Genomic DNA, 17,364 nt, shown 5'->3' with positions numbered 1-17,364 from the left:
TTTCATAGAAATGGTCCATAGGGAGCAGCATGTGTTTGTACTTGAGATAGTTTTCGTATTGCCTGCCATGCTGACAGGAGTGTTTTGAGTTAGGTGGACATTTTAAAGTTCTTCTGGTGAATGTAGGTTACAGAACAATATTGGAACAATAAGCAAATGTAATAGAGTATTTCCAAGCCTGAAACTTTCTTGGATATCCTTGTTCAGGCAAAGCAAATAATAGATTCCTTTTTGACAATTTCTCATGCTCTGGATAAACATGTACTGGTATTTCTGAGTTTCCCAGCTCAAATTTCCACACAAGTACTTCTCTGCCTCACCTTCTGCTTTCAATCCAGATGATGCAGAAACCCACTATAATAGCTCCTTTGTGGGAACTAAGGATACAAATCTTCATTTCAGCCTCTGCATTTTGGTCTTTAAATCAGAAAATATTTATTCTCTTTTAATGAAATATAAGCTAACCCGGAGAGGATGAGATTCTCCAGATTGAAGGCTTACTGATCAGTGTTTATTCAGAGTTTTACTTTCAAACCTCTAGAGCTTCTCAATCCACTATTACATTTCCAAGTCTTGGCTGTCCTATTGCTTTGAAGGAAGAAGGTAAGATGATTCTAGCATTTAGCAACAGCTATCTGAAAAATTTCCTCTTCCTTCTTTTGCCATTAAAATAGCTTTCATCTGTAGGTCTGCATTCCCACCTGAGGAGTAATTTCTTAATTTCTGGCAGGATCTCTTCTTCACATTATCTGATCTGTTTCTAGAAGATGGGTTTTTTTTTTCTCCCTCTCTCTGTGATGAATTCCTGTCTCTCTGCTCTAGCATTTGTTCCCTTAGCAGCATTTGTGAGCCAAGACTGTGATTTCAGCCTTACAGTTCACAAACTTCAACCGCTGAGAGCGAGAGGAGGGCAGGAAGAGGTCTTCATAAGAGGTTTCAGGTGTATTGTGCAGTGCTGGCTTCCAGCTCCTAACTGTGAGTCTAAAAATATTTTAACCTTAAGGATATAGCTTGCTTTGAAACAAAGGGGAACAAAGCTAAACCGAACTGTGAGTGAGCTTTTCTGTTTGAACATAAAACCACAAGACGTGTCAGGGACTATTCCCACTGCTGCTCCGCTAAGCATTAGGTTATTGCTTTCCTACTCAGGTGATTAAAGTTAAGTATGCAAATTCACAGCTGTGCCCACGTAGATAAGATGCAGTCCTGTGGGAGCTAAGCATGCACAGCACTGATGTGAGCGTGGTTTGGCTTCAGTGTGCCTCATTCTTGTCTTTGGCATCACGTCCAGCGTGTTCAAATTTGTCCCAGTGGGTCAGATAAGCCTTGCTGTTCCATCCAGCAGAGGCCAGCTGTTCAGGTGCCTATGAGCTGGTTCTGCTGCTGACTCTTCCAGCCTGTGAAGGTTCAAAGAGGGCCTCCTAGAGATACTTTCATTTTCTTCATACATTTATTGACGGCAAATACCTTGGTATCACCGAGTATGATCTGTCAAGATCCTTTTCAGCAGTGTTTTTCCACATACATCATGTCATCCATGATGCAAAGATTCTTTCTACTCCACTGACTTCATTTTCGGCACGTACTTTACTGAAACTTTTGCATAACTACATAACCTGAGGACCACAAACCTGTTTAACTGCATATGGTTTCTTCTTTTTCTCAAACATGATACATACAAAGTGGCAGGCTAACTTTCCAGTTGGAAACTTCAGTCCTTAATGGGATAGGCTAAGAAAGCTCATCATAAAACACAGGCAAAAGAAATCATTTTTCTTTCCCGATGTACTTCATGCTTAGGATGCAAAATAATTGTTTGCACTGATGCATCCACTTGAAAGAGTATGCAGTAGGAACACAGAAAAAATGGTTCAAGAATGACAATACAGATACTGTCCACTGAACAAGACACGAGTGAGTGCTACAAAGCTGTGGATATGAGTGAGAAGGAGCAATTCTCCGGCCACCGCTCACTTAAGAGCTAATAGGTTCGAGAAAAAAACACCTCATCAGCTCCTGTAAAACACCTCTGTTCAAAAGTAAGTTTTTGGCATTTGGGAGCCTGGTAACCTGACACAGACACAGAAGTTAATAAGATGTAATTATTGTCTGAATCTTCAGTCAAAATTAAATTTTACCTAACAAGTAACATGTTTTCATTACTGATACGGATCTAAATATGAACCACATGGAAGCTGACATCTCAGATTCATGAAGTATTCAGAAGTCAGAAAAAGTCCTTGCTGTATAATTACTGATCTTAACCTACAAGTACAGCTTTGTGCCTGTGCAACAGAAGAAGCCTGACAGCTCCGGATCCAGCTGCAATGCAGTGCACCAGGCGAGCTCACACCATGCAGCAGGACATAAACTTTAGGTACAGGGCTGTAAGGGTGCTTGGTAACGGGCTACACTGCATCTACAAGATCACAGCACTGGCAGCATTTTTCTCACAGTGCGTCTATGCTATCCCTCTTCTTCTGTCAGCTCTGCGTGGTCAAGCATTCATCTTAGCTTAAGCAATGACTGCAGATATTATGGGCAGAACTCTGTGCCTGGCTCGAGTCAGCCTTTGGGCAGACTCCCATCCAAGCACATTTTATCTCGCTGTGAATACAAAACTTTTCATACATCTTTTACCAAAATTGAGGATATACTGATATGATTATGTTAATACGTTTTAATAAACAGCAGCATAAAATAATCAGTGTTTAATATCATCTCTGGCATGTGAAATACAAAAATGCACATATCTTAGTTATAAAACAGCCTTTGTTATTACATTTTCATGCTTGCCTAATTGAAATGCCCGTAATTAATAAATCAATCGTCAAGTAATACAGTGATTAAACGCATGCAGTGAAAACAAAGAAAAATATTTGTATAAGGTAGTGGCTGAATATCACCATAATATATTTCAAGAACATCTACATCAGGGTAAAAATAAAAAGAAACAGACCAAGATATAAAATGCAGAGATGTATTTTCACTTCTGCTGTACAAAACATCATCACACTTTTGTGCAAAAAGATAAAAATAAAGTCATATTATACAACATTGTCAACTGAGCAAAGATTGTTTCCATTGTGTACAGTAAAAAATACGATTCAGTACAAAAGAGAGACTGCGAAAAGTCGTTAAGGTACACAGCACTTCTGTAACTCATTAAAGTGGTTTCAAATGAATATTGTAGATTGCTCATACCTGAATACATTTTAGTAATTACGCATGTCATGTTTCTAGGATGAAAATTAACATTAATTCACATTATTAAAATTGACAGTAAATTGCTATCAACAGATCTGCTGCCTGATGGAATGAGAGTTTCCCTTCTTTCAGGGTTACTGGAGTCATAGTCACTGAAATTACGTATTGATCTGAAACAATAAATATGACTGGGAAAAACTGTCATACATAAAATTGTGGTTTGGAGCCTTTCCATTAAACAGTTGCATAGCAACAAAAGGATATACAATTTCCACTTTATCTACCTATAAAAATTATGAAATGTTATCTTTGAAGAAGTTGATTCAGGTTCTGAAATTAAAATACTTTAATTTCATTTCCTTTAAGGCAATTTCTTAGAACTCCAGCCATCTTCAGCAGCCAATAGCAGATGGTTTTCTCAAGCTGATAACTCAAGCTATTGTGGCGTCGTATAAAACGCCCTTTTTGGGCCTGAATCTGGACTCAGACTCCCAACGTAACACAAGACCAAAATCCTACCTGAAGGAATTTATCCAGCTCTCAGGTCACATACTTGAAACATAATCCTCGACTGCAAATATTTTAACTAGCTATTGGAACTGAAATTGCACACCCAGTAGACCGCCGAATATTTGCATCTCCTAAAAAAAGAGACAAATATTAAAATATGTTTTCAGCATTAAAAAATTTCTGTGATTTAAACCACATCAGAGGCTTAACAAGCTGTGAAAAAGCATATGATAAAATGTTCTTGTTTTAAAAAAATTCCCCCTTCCCCTCTTTGAGCTGTTGGTGGCACTCAGAGAAACAATGTGTCCATTCACAAAGCTGAGTATTCATACCACAAGGATCTTTGTCTGGTTGCTCTGCCCATCCTGTTAAGCAGTTAAACTTCACAGAAGATACTTGCTGCGATGTCTGTTAAACAACCAGAAGAATCTTTAATAAAATATTTGAATATAAATCTTTTCTACTACTTTCTAGTTTGTATCGTAAATAGTTATATTTACAAAGGCCTCACTTATTTACAATTCAGCTGAAATCATAGATTCATTAGGTCCGTGGATGCTCGAGTCTCCTAGTAGGGAAGACTGCTTCGAGTCAATTTTGTACGGTTTTTGAGTTTTGTTTCCAAAAACGGTTATACCGATTCCGCCCGGGTGACTGGGAATCGACATATGGGATAGCAAAGGGATGTTTGCCTCCTGGTTGGATCCTGAAGATGGCAAACTTGTGACGTGACCTGTGCTAGTGGATCCGCTGGCGCTGCTGGGAGAACGGCTCTTTGGAGGAGGACAGTGCTGGATTACCCTGGGCGGGCCCTGCGGCTGGTAGTGGGCAGCTGGGAAAGCGGCATAACCTGCTGGAATTGGGTACCCATTGATCGGGATGTATCGCTGGTTTTGAGGTAAGGGCGGCCCTATGAACCCGGCGATTTGGCCTTGCGGTATGCCTTGCGCTGGAAACATGTAGTTAGGGTACCTGGGATTACTCAGGTTACTAACGGGGCTTGCGCTGAGGGAAGTTGTCTGAGTGGTGGCATTCCCACCTGAGGGGGTGGTAGAACTAGTGTGGCTTGAAAGGCCCTCCCAGGAGCGCAGCCTGGCGTGGATTTCTTTGAATCGCGGCCTCCGAGAGGGCAGGTCGTGCCAGCACTCCGTCATCAGGCTGTACATTCGAGGAGGACAGTCTTCAGAGCACGGCAGCAGTTGTCGTTTCCTGATCATCTCTATGACTTCTTGATTACTAAATCCGTAATACGGTTGAAGTCCAAAGCTGAATATCTCCCATAAAACAACTCCGAATGACCAAATATCTGAATCAGAAGAGAACTTGCCGTACATAATCGCCTCCGGTGGCATCCAGCGAATCGGCAAAAGAGATTTGTTTTGAACTCTGTAATAATCTGCTGAGTAGATTTCTCTTGAGAGTCCAAGGTCTGAAATTTTCACGTGAAGCTGTTCTCCAATTAAAATGTTACGAGTCGCAAGATCTTTATGGACAAAGAAATGGCTCGATAAGTATTCCATCCCTGCTGCAATCTGGACTGCAATATGCAGGAAATCCCCGTGGTCCAGGCTGGATTTTACAGTTCCATCCTCATCGCTGCTACACCCAACATCTGAGTGTGGTGATCTCATGATGAGGAACTCGTGGAGGTCTCCTTGGTTCATGTACTCGAAGAGCATGCAGACAGGTTGCTCCTGGGTCACCACACCTAAGAGGCAAACGATGTTAGGGTGGTGGAGCTCGGCCATAAGAGATGCTTCTTGCTGGAACTCTGCCCACTGCTGGGGGTTGTTAAAGTCTTTTAGTGTCTTGATTGCAATGAGCTGAGCATGGTCCATGCCTGGAAGGTAGAGGTGTCCCTTGTAGATTTTGCCGAAAGCACATTCACCCAGTTCTTCCATGAAACGAACAGCAGAGAGAGGCAATTCCTTAGCCTTGCTCTGGGAAAGAAATGACAGCAAGAAGGTCTTTTCACACAGGAACTCTGAAAGCTATGCAAACCAACGCTAGAGCTCCTTCCTGGGGCTGCACAGCCTTGCAAGATGCAAGTGAAAGCACAGCAGCGACCCCAGTCCAAATCCATCCTGAGGGATGCCAGCATCCCAGCATCAGCACAGCTCAGGGCTGAAAGCTGCTTTATCTTACTCTGAACCCTGTTCCAAACCTAAATTTACTATTACTCTTTACCCTCTGCACAAGATCAGATAAAAGTAGTAAGTATGAAATATAAATATGTGCAGGAACCATCAGCATTTCAGCAAAGGCATTTATATACTTGGATTTGGGCATTTATATACTTACAATTGAATCTGACTGATCTCAGGAATTGAGGCAATTCACATACTTCAAGCTAAGTGCACGCTGAAGTGCTTTCTGGGCCAGCGCCTATGGTTTTAGCAGAAACCTTTTTTTTTTTTTTATGTTCTCTTAGCCAATTCTTCCTTGACTGTGCTATTAACCCTTCCATGTACAGGAGAGACTATTTCTGTTCACCCTTGATTGAATGATCAATCTTAAAGCGTGTGGGACAGTCAGCGGGAAAAAGGAGATACTGCTAAAAGGAAAAAGGGAAACTCTTTGAAACTCTATTGTTGTTTGCTCTTAGGCCATAAAAAGTTGCATTATATTCGAGTATCAACTTCCACACATGTTGTTAACCTACATGCAAACACAGCCATCTTGGGCCCTCTGTATCACTACAGGTAGTAATTTAAGGCTAATGAGTTTGGGATCTACTTTTTGCAAAAGAGCGGAAACATGAGCATTCGCATTCCTGAAACATCATTGCTGCAGCTTTACAGTAGCAACAGAGGAAAATCACTGATGTTTTAAAAAATCATTTAGAAGTGGCATTTCAGAAGAAACGAATTCTAATTGTACTGAGCACTTTCAGTTTTTAGACAAATACCGCATAAATAATCATCACCATCATCATCATCGAGCCATTTAAGCAGGCAGCCAGTAGACTGTACGGTGATGGCAGGAAATTAGCTATATTGTTGAGGAACAGATGGTTTGTATTATACAAATCCTTTAGGCTAAAACTTGTTTAGGTCTGGCATATTGTAAATTATATTTTAGTAATGAAAGTGAAATGACCTCTGTCTGACCTCGGGCAGGGTTTGTCTGTTTGAACCAACATAGTGGAAAACTATGAAAGAAAATGAAGTCATAAAGTTTTGGCAGGAAGGGCTCATTTCAAGTTAAGCGGTTATAAATCTGCTTAGTTTTTGTTTGACAAGTATTTGTCATACAGCGGTGTACAAAATGTAAAGAAGTGTAAAATACATAGGAGGCAGCACGCCAAAGTAAACTGAGTACAAAGGCAGAGCAATGGGAGCGAAGCCCCCCGCCCCTATCTCTGCATCGGCCCCTTCCATTAGGTGAATGACAGGATGAGCTCCATTTATTATATTTTTTGAAGGCAATTAAAATCCTTTAAAACTGAAGCGGACTGAAATGCTAACATTTTTATTTATCCGAGCAAACACACATCCACCTCACTTGGAGCTTAAAGCCTAAGAGTCGTTTTACCCCAAGTTGACATTAATACTGGATACGGTATTTAAAAATAGGATTCCACTTCCTTTCTTTTAAAATTTTGTTTGAAAGGCAATCAAAACATCTGAAACAGGCAGAGCTCAGTTTCCTAGTAGGAAAATATGGAATGAGCATAAATAAAATGGAAAGCTTTTTGCACCATATGACTTGAAACATAACAAGAAGACAGTGTGCTCTATATTTGCAAAATACTTTTGGGTAAGACGCTTTCCTATGCAGCAGGCACGAGGCATTGGTGTGTCAGCAGCCCAGGGGGAAAATGAGGCCTTGTTCAAATGAAGTTGATGTTCCCATCATTTTCAGTTTGGTGAGGATTTTAGCAAAATATCTTGGAGTGGGGACCAAGAAGCAAATCCAAATTTATCAAAATACTCCACAGAGTTGGATGCAAGGTGTAGTTGTGACACCTACCAAGTAAAATGTTTTTTTTACTATTACCCACATTTGGTTTTTAAGCAGGTGCTTTGTTATTAAGCATGTATTAAGCATTTTCAGCTGCTCTAAGCTGTACGTGGAAGTTGAAATTAAGAACTATAAGGGAAAAAGAAAGACAAATTTGCTGTGCAGACCAAACTCTGCCTGTCCACCCCTATAGTCCCAGAATCTGTAACTTATTTAAAACAAGGAGCCTCGTGTGAGCATTATGCTGTGCAACACCATGAACTTATACAGACCTTGTAATGTGGAAAGATTACTTACAACAGCAATGTTTGAAAAAAAGCAGCAAAATCTGAAGAAGCAACGCTTACTGTTCACACTGCTAACACTTCAATAAAATCAGAATTTGGGTTAATTTCACTATGTCATCTTTCTGCAAAAATAACAGCTTGTGCAAAGGCATGTCTGAGTGTTTCAGACATCACATTCTACAGTTTCTAATTACTTGTAGATGTTGGTCTTCCCTGTGAAATGCTTCACTTCCCTTAAGCTGCTGTTGAAGAGAACTGGCACGGCGTTAAAAAAGACGAGATAATCTTTCCAGGGCGCTGTTCTGCCTGTAGGTGGCAGAAGGCATTTACAGCCCCGAGTGGGTGATCCATGCAGGTTTGCACACTGGCTGCCCTGCTGATAAACAAGGAGCTCAAGGTTAATCGTGCTTAAATCTTAAATGATTTTAAAAGCAAGCGCTTCATGAACCTGGGACTACAGTGAAGCAAAACAACACTGGTAACAAGAGCAGCTCCACACCAGCTGTGCTTGCCAGAGCTGGAGTTAGATCCTTGGGCTCTGTTTCAGTAATTCCTCTTTTAACTGAGAGAATGGGTAAGCCTGAAAAAACAAGGAGCAAATCTTTCCAAAGTGATTTCAGCTGAGTGAAGGTGACATGTGTCTACAGCAGACCCAACAAAAAACTCTCTTGAGAAAATGCTGAATCATATATTTATCTGCACTACTTTCTGACTTCAGAAAGGCCTCCAAATAAGTAATCGAGAGGTAGTTCGGGAACGGGCTGCTACAAAAAGCTCCAGCTTCTATTTCTGCAGATACAGACATACAAGAATTATCTCTGCAGGTCCACACTCACTATGCTGCTGCTGACAAGAAAAGCGCACAGCCGAAGTAAAGGCACCAGCAGAAACCACAAGCTGGAAATCAGTTTAACTTTTCAGCGCCGAATTGATCAAAGCATTGCGCTCCCTGCCCTTACAGGCAGCAAAAAGTCAAAGCAGGAATGAGCTGTGGGCTCACCTTTGGTTTATAGGCGTTGAGCATTGACATCTCCACATTCTGCCCTCTGACGTGTTTCGGCTGTCTCTGAACTGGAGGGGAGGACGACTTCTGGTTGTTGCGACAGATGCAGATGAAGAAGAAGAGCAACGCTATGGCCAGGGGGATAGTAACACTTGGCACCAGGATATACAAGATTTCCATTTTATTCTTTTCTTTGGCATCTTTATAATCTAGTTTGGGGAGAAACAAACAAACAAGCCATGAATGAAGCCTCTACGCAGCTGAACATGTCTCTGGGTCAATTAGAAGTATTTAGAAGAATAAACTACTGCAATCCACCTTCTTTAATAATAACAGAGCAATTCATTTTGTTGAGTAACAATTCCCCAGAAGTACAGAACGGCAGGGACACCAACAAGCTAGGAATCATCTCACTGCAGCATGTTGGTTCAAACTTCCTCGCATCACAGAATAGCTGATTGCTGTCACATGGCTACTGCTTGGGGTGAAATGAAGCAATGGTTCAGTATAGCCCCAGAGAAAACTTTATTTCTAAAACAGCTTATGGAAGAAAGACTTCAGCAGGTTTGTGGGCAGCTGCTAAAGAGGACAGTTTCATCTCTCATCTATTTCCAGCCTCCCACTCTCAGTGTTTCACTACATCTGTCTTTGCTAAGCCTCATGCTTGAATTGCTCCATGTTTCCCATATCCAAGTTGACAAACTTTTATGAAACGTATCTATTGCAGCTTGTGAGACAACTGAAAGATACAGTTGAAGAAAGGAAAAGAAAGCAGCAGCATGAAGCAGATGGAGACCTGGGCACTAGTTCATCACCTGAGCTACTTCAGTCAAAGGAGATTATTATTCTTATTAAGCAGCAGCCCCTGCCACGAAGCCTCATTACGTTAATAGGTTCCTTGAGAGCCACCCCAATTAAATTCATTTCCCATTTAGGCATGTCCTGGTGAGACAGAACGCACAATACTTATTAAAATTTGCCTGAAATGGCTCTTTCAGCTTGTGCAAAAACATCAGAATGCAAGTCCCACTTGGTATTTGGGTTTTAATATGCTGATTAGCATTCAACAATTAAATTACTACTCATCTTATATAGCTCTATTTGTCTGTACTTAAAATAATAATGCCATACAATCCAGCTGTACAGCAAGTACCATTTAAGGGAATGGTGAGAGGTAATTAAAACCCTTGTTAGGCTGACTGGCTCAAAGAATTCCTATCTCATTTATTATCTAGTAAAATGTTCAAACCAGAGACTCTTGCAAGACAGCCAAAAGCGTTCTGCTTTCAGATTGTACACATCAAAAGACCAAAACAGTCCTGGGATCTCAGAGCCCATCTAGAGGGGGCTTTGCAAGCAGCTCCTCTCCAGCAACTCCTAATTACCCAATTATCCAGATGCGCTATGGAGGGCACAGGGCTGTGCCAGGTTTCCCCACCTGGACCAACCCAGGCACCTGCAGCTCATGGAGCCGACAGCCCAGGGCTGACCAGACCTGTGGAGCATCCTGACTGCTGCCTGGGTCCAGGTTATAGAGCTTAAACTACTCTTGTGCAGTCCATCACTGTGCCTAATGAACAAGAAAAATAGTAGAACTGAAACAGCATGAAAAGAGATAAAGGACTGAAAAGTGTATATGAATTTTAGAGGGGGTTTGTGATGCACATGATGATCCCAAGCTGTCTGCCTGTCCCCAGTCTATTCTTTCACTAAAGACATAATTTAGATCCCATTTTGGCATCGATTCCCATCTTTCCATTAATTGAAAAAGACTTTGGCACATGTCTCACTGCAGGAATGTTCATAACCATAACCAGAAGTAATTTCATTTGGTTCTGGCTATTGAACAGTAACACTAAAAGGTATCTCCTTTCCAAAGGAAAAGGTAATGTCGCTGTCACAACCTGGAAGCAACTCTGAATTGCGTGTGAAACTTTCTACTGTGAATTTCCTGAACATTTCTGCATGCATTTCTGGCATGACCATGCAAATAGCTGTTATTTTTCTTGGCATGCTATAGGTACTGTTATTTTTTAATGCAGGTTAAACCATTAGGAACCATTTGTTTAGGTCTGCAATCCACTTCCCCTTAGAAGTCTTAGAAAAGGAAAATAAAATGTGATCTGAATCTCAGTTTTTTATTCCTATTGCAAGTCCAAAATGCAGCCAGGGCAGTTTGGAAAACACAAACTAAAAAGGCATTTTGTTTGGACTGAGGAGTCCAATGGCTACCTGGGAATCCCAGGATGCTTGGGCTGAGCTACCAACTCCAGGGGAGCTATTCCTTACTAAAACATTTTCATGCCACTTCTTTGCCAGTGGCACAGGCAGTAATGCTCACAGTGCAGGGTCAGGTGGGGGTGAGGGAAAGGCTGAGCCCCAGAGGGCGGTGGGCACAGCACCACTCCCAGGGCAGTGGGTTGGCCCTGAGCTGCCGGAGCTGGGGGAGCGCTGGGACACCGCTCTGCACAGAGCTGGGCTGGGTGCTGCTGTGCAGGGGCTGGGCTGAGTGCACCTTGTGGGTCCCCTCCAACTGGGGATGTTCTGTGATAATATATAGTAAATGCCTATGGTAAAAATGTAATTACCACATGCCGGGACGTCACAGATCTCGGACTTGAAATTCTCATCCAAGGTGAAGCACCACGGGGCGTCCTTCTGGTTGCCGGGGTTGCGGCAGTAGGAGTGCCCACCATTGAGCTCCGGGTACCTGATGGCAGTGAAGGTGTGTGTGTGCGGGTACTGCGAGTTCCACGGCTGGCACTGCCGCCCTGACCTGGTCACACTCACTGTGCCCCGGTAGTCCACCCCTGTGCTGTTGTAGCATTTGTGATCTGGAAGAGAAGATAATAGAAAGCAAGGATTTGCACGCTTCTTCTGGCCCGAGGCCGGTGAAGGCAGCTCAGGAGCACGGGCTTCCAATTTGCTGCGGCTGCAATGCGGGGCCTGCTTTGCATTCACATTCCTGGGCGGATTTAAAGCTTATGCTTCTGTAATGAAAACAGCTTATGCCAAGCGTTTTTAATATAAGATACACAAAAGAAGTAAAAACTACAGTAAGAACCTGAATTGCAGCCATTATTTTCGTATGAAGGTGGAGAGTTTGTGGAAGCCATGTGTTATACTTGGCTATTCAGATGTATAAAGGTTGGGAGCAGGCTGCAGACCTGCCTGACTGAAGGCTGAGTTCGGTGGCTGAATTAGGTAGGGACAGCCCTGGACTGGACCCCAGAGCTGCAGGTAAGCACCTGGAGCTGCACAGGGAGCCTGAAGCTGCCAACACTGAACATCCTGTTCATGGCAGGGGAGTTGGACTTGATGACCTTTACGAGTCCCTTCCAACTCAAACAGTTCTCTAATTCTCTAATTCTCCACTGTTCAAATGCTTACGCTGCTATTGTTTCCCTCTACTTATTAATTACAAAAGGTAAGAAGCAAATTAATGGATTCTGATGTAAGCACAGGCGCAGCTAAAGAAATAACTGAAAAAATATTTCTGAATTTAGCCCACGTCACACTGGTGTGGGCAGAAATGCCCTAAGGGAGAGTGGTAAAGCACAGTGCCTATGCACCATGCACAACTCAGCGCTAGCTCCAGCGCTGAGGCACAAGCAGCTTCGCCCCCTTCACCATTACATTTTCTGCATGGACATACAACCACTTTTCACTTACTTTTATTTATGGGATCTGCCATGGGAATCCCAATCCGAATACAATTGACGGCTTCAGGGCTGTCTGGCTGGGGAAGATCTTCACAGTTGGGCAGCTTTAATCTCATCAGAATCATGGGATTGGATCTAGCAAAAATATACTCGGTCTGACACAGGACATTTTCCAGAATTTCACATTCGTCGCGGCACAGGTCTCGTGGCTTGGGAGCTGGGGAAGTCTCATCGCAGTAGGGGAAGGCGTAGTGGCAGAGTGAAGGAATAGCAAACTGGGAGCATTTATCCGACAAATGGCTGGAAGTGCCAATCATGGTGAAGGCAGCTGCAAAATATACAAGAGGATTTTACCCAACCCGGTGGGAATTTCACTCCCGTGCTTTCGTCTTCCCAGCACAGCCCTCCCTTCCCACTGTGGCTATTACTTTCAGACATCCAGGTGACGAACAGACCTTCCAGAAATACACAGCACTAATTGCATTAAAAGTTATTAACGATGCTGATTTCGCTGACAGAGAAAACACATCTGGTTTTCAACACTGGCCTAATGTTAAGCACGTTACCAAAACCCAAAATCTAATTATACATTATTTCCCCAAGTAATTTACAATGGCTTGCAAAGTCACTGGATATTTGGATATCTTTGGCCCAACAAGTGAAAATCAAAGTGCTTGCAGGCTGCACAGTGACAAAACTCCCCAGAGGTATTCAAGGCCAGGCTGGATGGGGCTGTGAGCAACCTGGTCTAGAGGGAGGTGCTCCTGCCTATAGCAGGGGGTTGGAATTAGATGATCTGAAAGGTCCCTTTCAACCCAACCATTCTATGATTCCATGAAAACTGGTATCCGTGCTGAGGAGCTCACAGCAACAGAGGACCAGCAGCAAACAAAAAAAAAAACAGCACTGCACTTTATAAAGCATTAGCAGCTTTTTGGAAGAAGTTTCCTGGGAAACAGACGTGCATTTTTTACCCACCTGTGATCTGATTTTCTATTTCACCTTGCATATGCAAAGACTCCATATAAATGGTCCGATTTCCAATAAACCGTGCACAAGCGATCCCCCGGTAGGGCTGGCAAAAACCATCCTCTTCGTACTCATCCCTGAAATCAATCACAAACACAAAGGGGTGAAATGTTTCACACGCGATTCTGCAACAAAACGTCCCTCCGGGGTGCTGGCGCTCGGATTATCCGCGCCCGACGTGAGGGGCTCACAGCGTTTGTCCTGCAGCCCGCGATTCGTTCTGGGGATGCTGGCGCAGTGCAGAGCCTGCACGCCGTCCTCGCCTCCATTAAGAGCCTGTGATAAGGGATTATATGGTCTTTAGGTAGTGCAGAGGGCACGGCACAGGCTCTGCATCCCCGCAGCGCCGCAGGTAGTTTTCGGGAGCTCACAGATGATTCTGAAGTGAATATAAGGGGCACACAACATCCCGAGTGTTCAGCCGCGTGGTAAAAATGGGTATCTATTGCTGAACCAAACCTGTCCTTCAACAGTGATGAGCACAGCAGGAAGAGTTACACTGGCAGAGACAAAATTAGAAGTGTATATGAAAATCACACCCCTCGCAGCCCCCAGATAGGAAATGTTTCCTCAATCCTCAACCGGTGTGGCAACAGTTATTGCTAAAACAGAACCACAGCTAAACCAGGAGTTAAGAAGCCAGATTTCTTTCATTAGGTGCTTTGTTTTATACACTATAGGAGACATTCAATGCATAAATCCAGATGTGAAATTATTTGCCAATATTCTTCAAACAAAGCAAAGAAAGGAAATGACTAAGCCTCTGAAGACCAGAGCAGGCACTGCTTGCTTTGAGCAGGTAAGGCACAGCCCGCTGCTGGCACACAGTTTTATGGGGGTTTCCACGAGGGGTTTGCAGGCGAGAATCTGCCCTTTCACTTTCTCACTTTGAGAACCCAGTTGGAGACATTTGGGACCCACCTCCTGCTGAGGTCACGGTGCAGGGAGAAGCTTAATGAATCATTAATATTTTCTGCTATTTGTGCCAATACCCACATAAGACAGCTCCTACACGGGTCTCAAGTGAGGAAAAGTGATATTGGAATACCCCCAGGTATGATCGTAGCTGGCTTAGGCAACAGGTTACTTACTTTCTGTATTTCTTTCCCCTAAATTCATCCTCCCCCAGACACTGAAGGCGTAACAGCACAATCAGACTATGCCGCTAATAGGGGAAAATCACATCTTTTTTAATCAACTCTGCTATTAGGTTTAACAAAAGCCACTTTCATCCCCTCCCTGAGACCTTGGCTGTGAGAGCTTGGAAATGCAAATGGCACGTCCTGCTTTGAAGTCACCCTGCATTGTGTGCGGGGCTTAGAGCAGCGTCCAGCCTGGCTCCCAGCGCCCTGTCACTAATGGGATTAGAGGGCAGAAGTGCTGGGATCACCCCTTGGGACACCCCACACACCTCCCGGCTCTCTGCAGCTCCTGGACCGTGGGCCCGGGGCTCCCACAGCACTGGGAGTGGGGATGGGGAAGAGGCCTGGATGGGAGGTGGGAACCTTCCACAGCAAACTGCCATCTGCTGAGAGACGGGTGGGAAGGGGCCCAGGTGTCACTGGATGGTGGTCCCAAGATGTTCTCAAGGATACTGGAAATTGGAGTGTGAAGGCATCTTCTCTACACTGCAAATCGATCTTCATTAACTAGAGCAGTGGTAGGCTGAGATGTGCTGGGTAGAGCACAGCCAATGCCAACAGGCTGGCCAGCATTGGTGATGCAGACACCTGAGCACATCGGCGTGTTTCTGCACAGTTGGATATGGCCAAAATCCTCCGCTGGTTCCTGAAAGGGCAACAGCTGAAATGCACTGAAAAGCACAGCAGTTACCCCAGGCTCTGGAAGCCAATGCTCCATCTTCTAATCAATTAACGCCCAAACAGAATAAAACTCGTTACTTATTAACAGTTCAGATTTTTTTTAAATTGTATTATAATTTAATAGGAGATTTAACTCAAGGACTGCCCCTAACAACAACGGCTCTTATAGACAACCAAGCAGCACAATTTAAACACTCAATTAGAGAAGACAAAATCAGGAGGAATGCAGTTAACATCAGCAAAGCAAATTCCCCTCGCACTGCGATTCACCTTTGAACTAAAGAAGACTGAAGTGCAATGGCTGCAGTGGAGCGGCTTGCTGGTGAGCAGGGCCACCCGCTTACCTTGATGGAAATGCCCCGAGGAGCAGGATTTGGGAGATTATCTCAGGAGGTGAAGATTAGAGGAAAGAGGAGAGCTGAGATCCCAAAGCCTCTGCATGCCAGAGCGGAATTTGAGAGGGACGATGGAAAATGAGTGGCTCACATGGAGGCACTACCTTGAATTGTCTTGGAAAGCAGCTCCATGATGGGGCAGAAGGATAAATCAAACGGAGTGGGAGCAGCAGAGTGGGACAGAGCTCTTGCCTGGCCTTAACACATCCGCACCTCCTGCTGCCAGCTGGCAGCTGCCTCTGCCTCTGCATCCATTAAATGCAGAATGGATGGAGGCCGAGGCCGCCGATTCCTCCTACGTAAAACCATGCGATGCACACCTCCTGTGCTTCATGGTCCTGATGTGACCCCACCCACAGCAACATGGTGAGTCCTGTGGCTCAACAGGAGGCAAAATAGGAGCCATTCTGCAATTAACATGTTAAAATCAACAGACAAGCTTAAGTCCTAATGAGAGAGAAGACAATCTATGCCTGTGGGCACTGCTGACTGGGGACAGACACACAAACACACTGCCCCACCTCCTGCACATCCCACACCTCACAAACCCTCACAATGACTACACAGAAGAAGGAAAGCACTGGATTTTAATGCCTGACAGACGATAGAGCACTTAACTGTTTTAATGTTATTTCTTTTCACGTTTGGTTTCCACTCTGTTTGCTAGACCAACCCTGATGTTTATCTTGGAGCTTGCCCATCGCTATTAGATCCTGCTGCAGATCCCCATGCACCAGCACTTCTAGCTCCATGAGATAACAGTGCCACAGATTAAGCTTACACTGTACTCAGGTGTCCTCAAATATCTGACTGCACAAAATCAAAGTCACAGCACAAAACAAAACTGAGAAAGAACTCATTGGGTTTCACACCAACAGCAGGCCCGGGAATTCAGTTTAGTGAAGTTTTGTTACCAGACTTTACTATGAAAGATTGAATAAATTAATAGAAAAGCTGGACCTTCCAAGATCATGTTGTATTTATTTTTATAACATCCAATTTATTGAAGTTAAATACTCCAAAGATGGTGTAATTCTGCACCACACCCCATGGATTTCTCTTTTTTTTTTTTCCAGCTTTGAGTAGGATTTGCATGATTATTTGATGAGAAAGACTCACAAAAGCATTTGTATATGTTTTCGGGCAAATGAGAGATGGAGGACAAGGCAAGCCCAGGTCCCAAATGCTTTGAATGTCCCAAGAGAAGAGATAGGAGCCGCTCTCTCCCTTCTGACACTCTTTACAGCACTGGCACACTGCTATATGAGGATTTACGAAAAGCAGCAAGGGAAAGACACTGTTATGTGCAGTGACAGTGGAAGATGGTGATGTAAAGCCAGCACGGGATTAAGGTGTGTGTGCAAAACTTTTTTTAGGACCACTAATAGGTATGAAGAGCAAATAAATGCAGCATTATCTCTGAGATCTACCCAGTGGAGAAGGAATAGCGCTGGTTCTGTGTGAAGGCTGTTCAGACAATTTCTC

The 17,364-nt window shown here is 43.6% G+C and overlaps 1 protein-coding gene across 1 annotated transcript in view; it reads right to left on the bottom strand.

The window, feature by feature from the left end:
• Positions 1-2,696: 2,696 nt before the first annotated feature.
• Positions 2,697-17,364, bottom strand: part of ROR1 (receptor tyrosine kinase like orphan receptor 1) — a 47,530-nt gene continuing 32,862 nt past the window's right edge. The window contains exons 5-9 of the mRNA XM_031554982.1: positions 13,611-13,738; positions 12,643-12,960; positions 11,559-11,804; positions 8,968-9,179; positions 2,697-5,657 (exon numbers count right to left, since the gene is read on the bottom strand). Coding sequence (XP_031410842.1) covers positions 4,233-5,657; positions 8,968-9,179; positions 11,559-11,804; positions 12,643-12,960; positions 13,611-13,738 — 2,329 coding nt within the window. The 3' untranslated portion in view covers positions 2,697-4,232. The remainder of the gene's footprint in view (positions 5,658-8,967; positions 9,180-11,558; positions 11,805-12,642; positions 12,961-13,610; positions 13,739-17,364) is intronic.

The sequence above is a fragment of the Meleagris gallopavo genome, chromosome 10 (genome assembly GCF_000146605.3).
Source record: "Meleagris gallopavo isolate NT-WF06-2002-E0010 breed Aviagen turkey brand Nicholas breeding stock chromosome 10, Turkey_5.1, whole genome shotgun sequence".
NCBI classification, from domain to species: domain Eukaryota; kingdom Metazoa; phylum Chordata; class Aves; order Galliformes; family Phasianidae; genus Meleagris; species Meleagris gallopavo.
The sequence above is the reverse complement of the archived record's forward strand: the minus strand, read 5'-3'. Positions and strand labels throughout refer to the sequence as shown.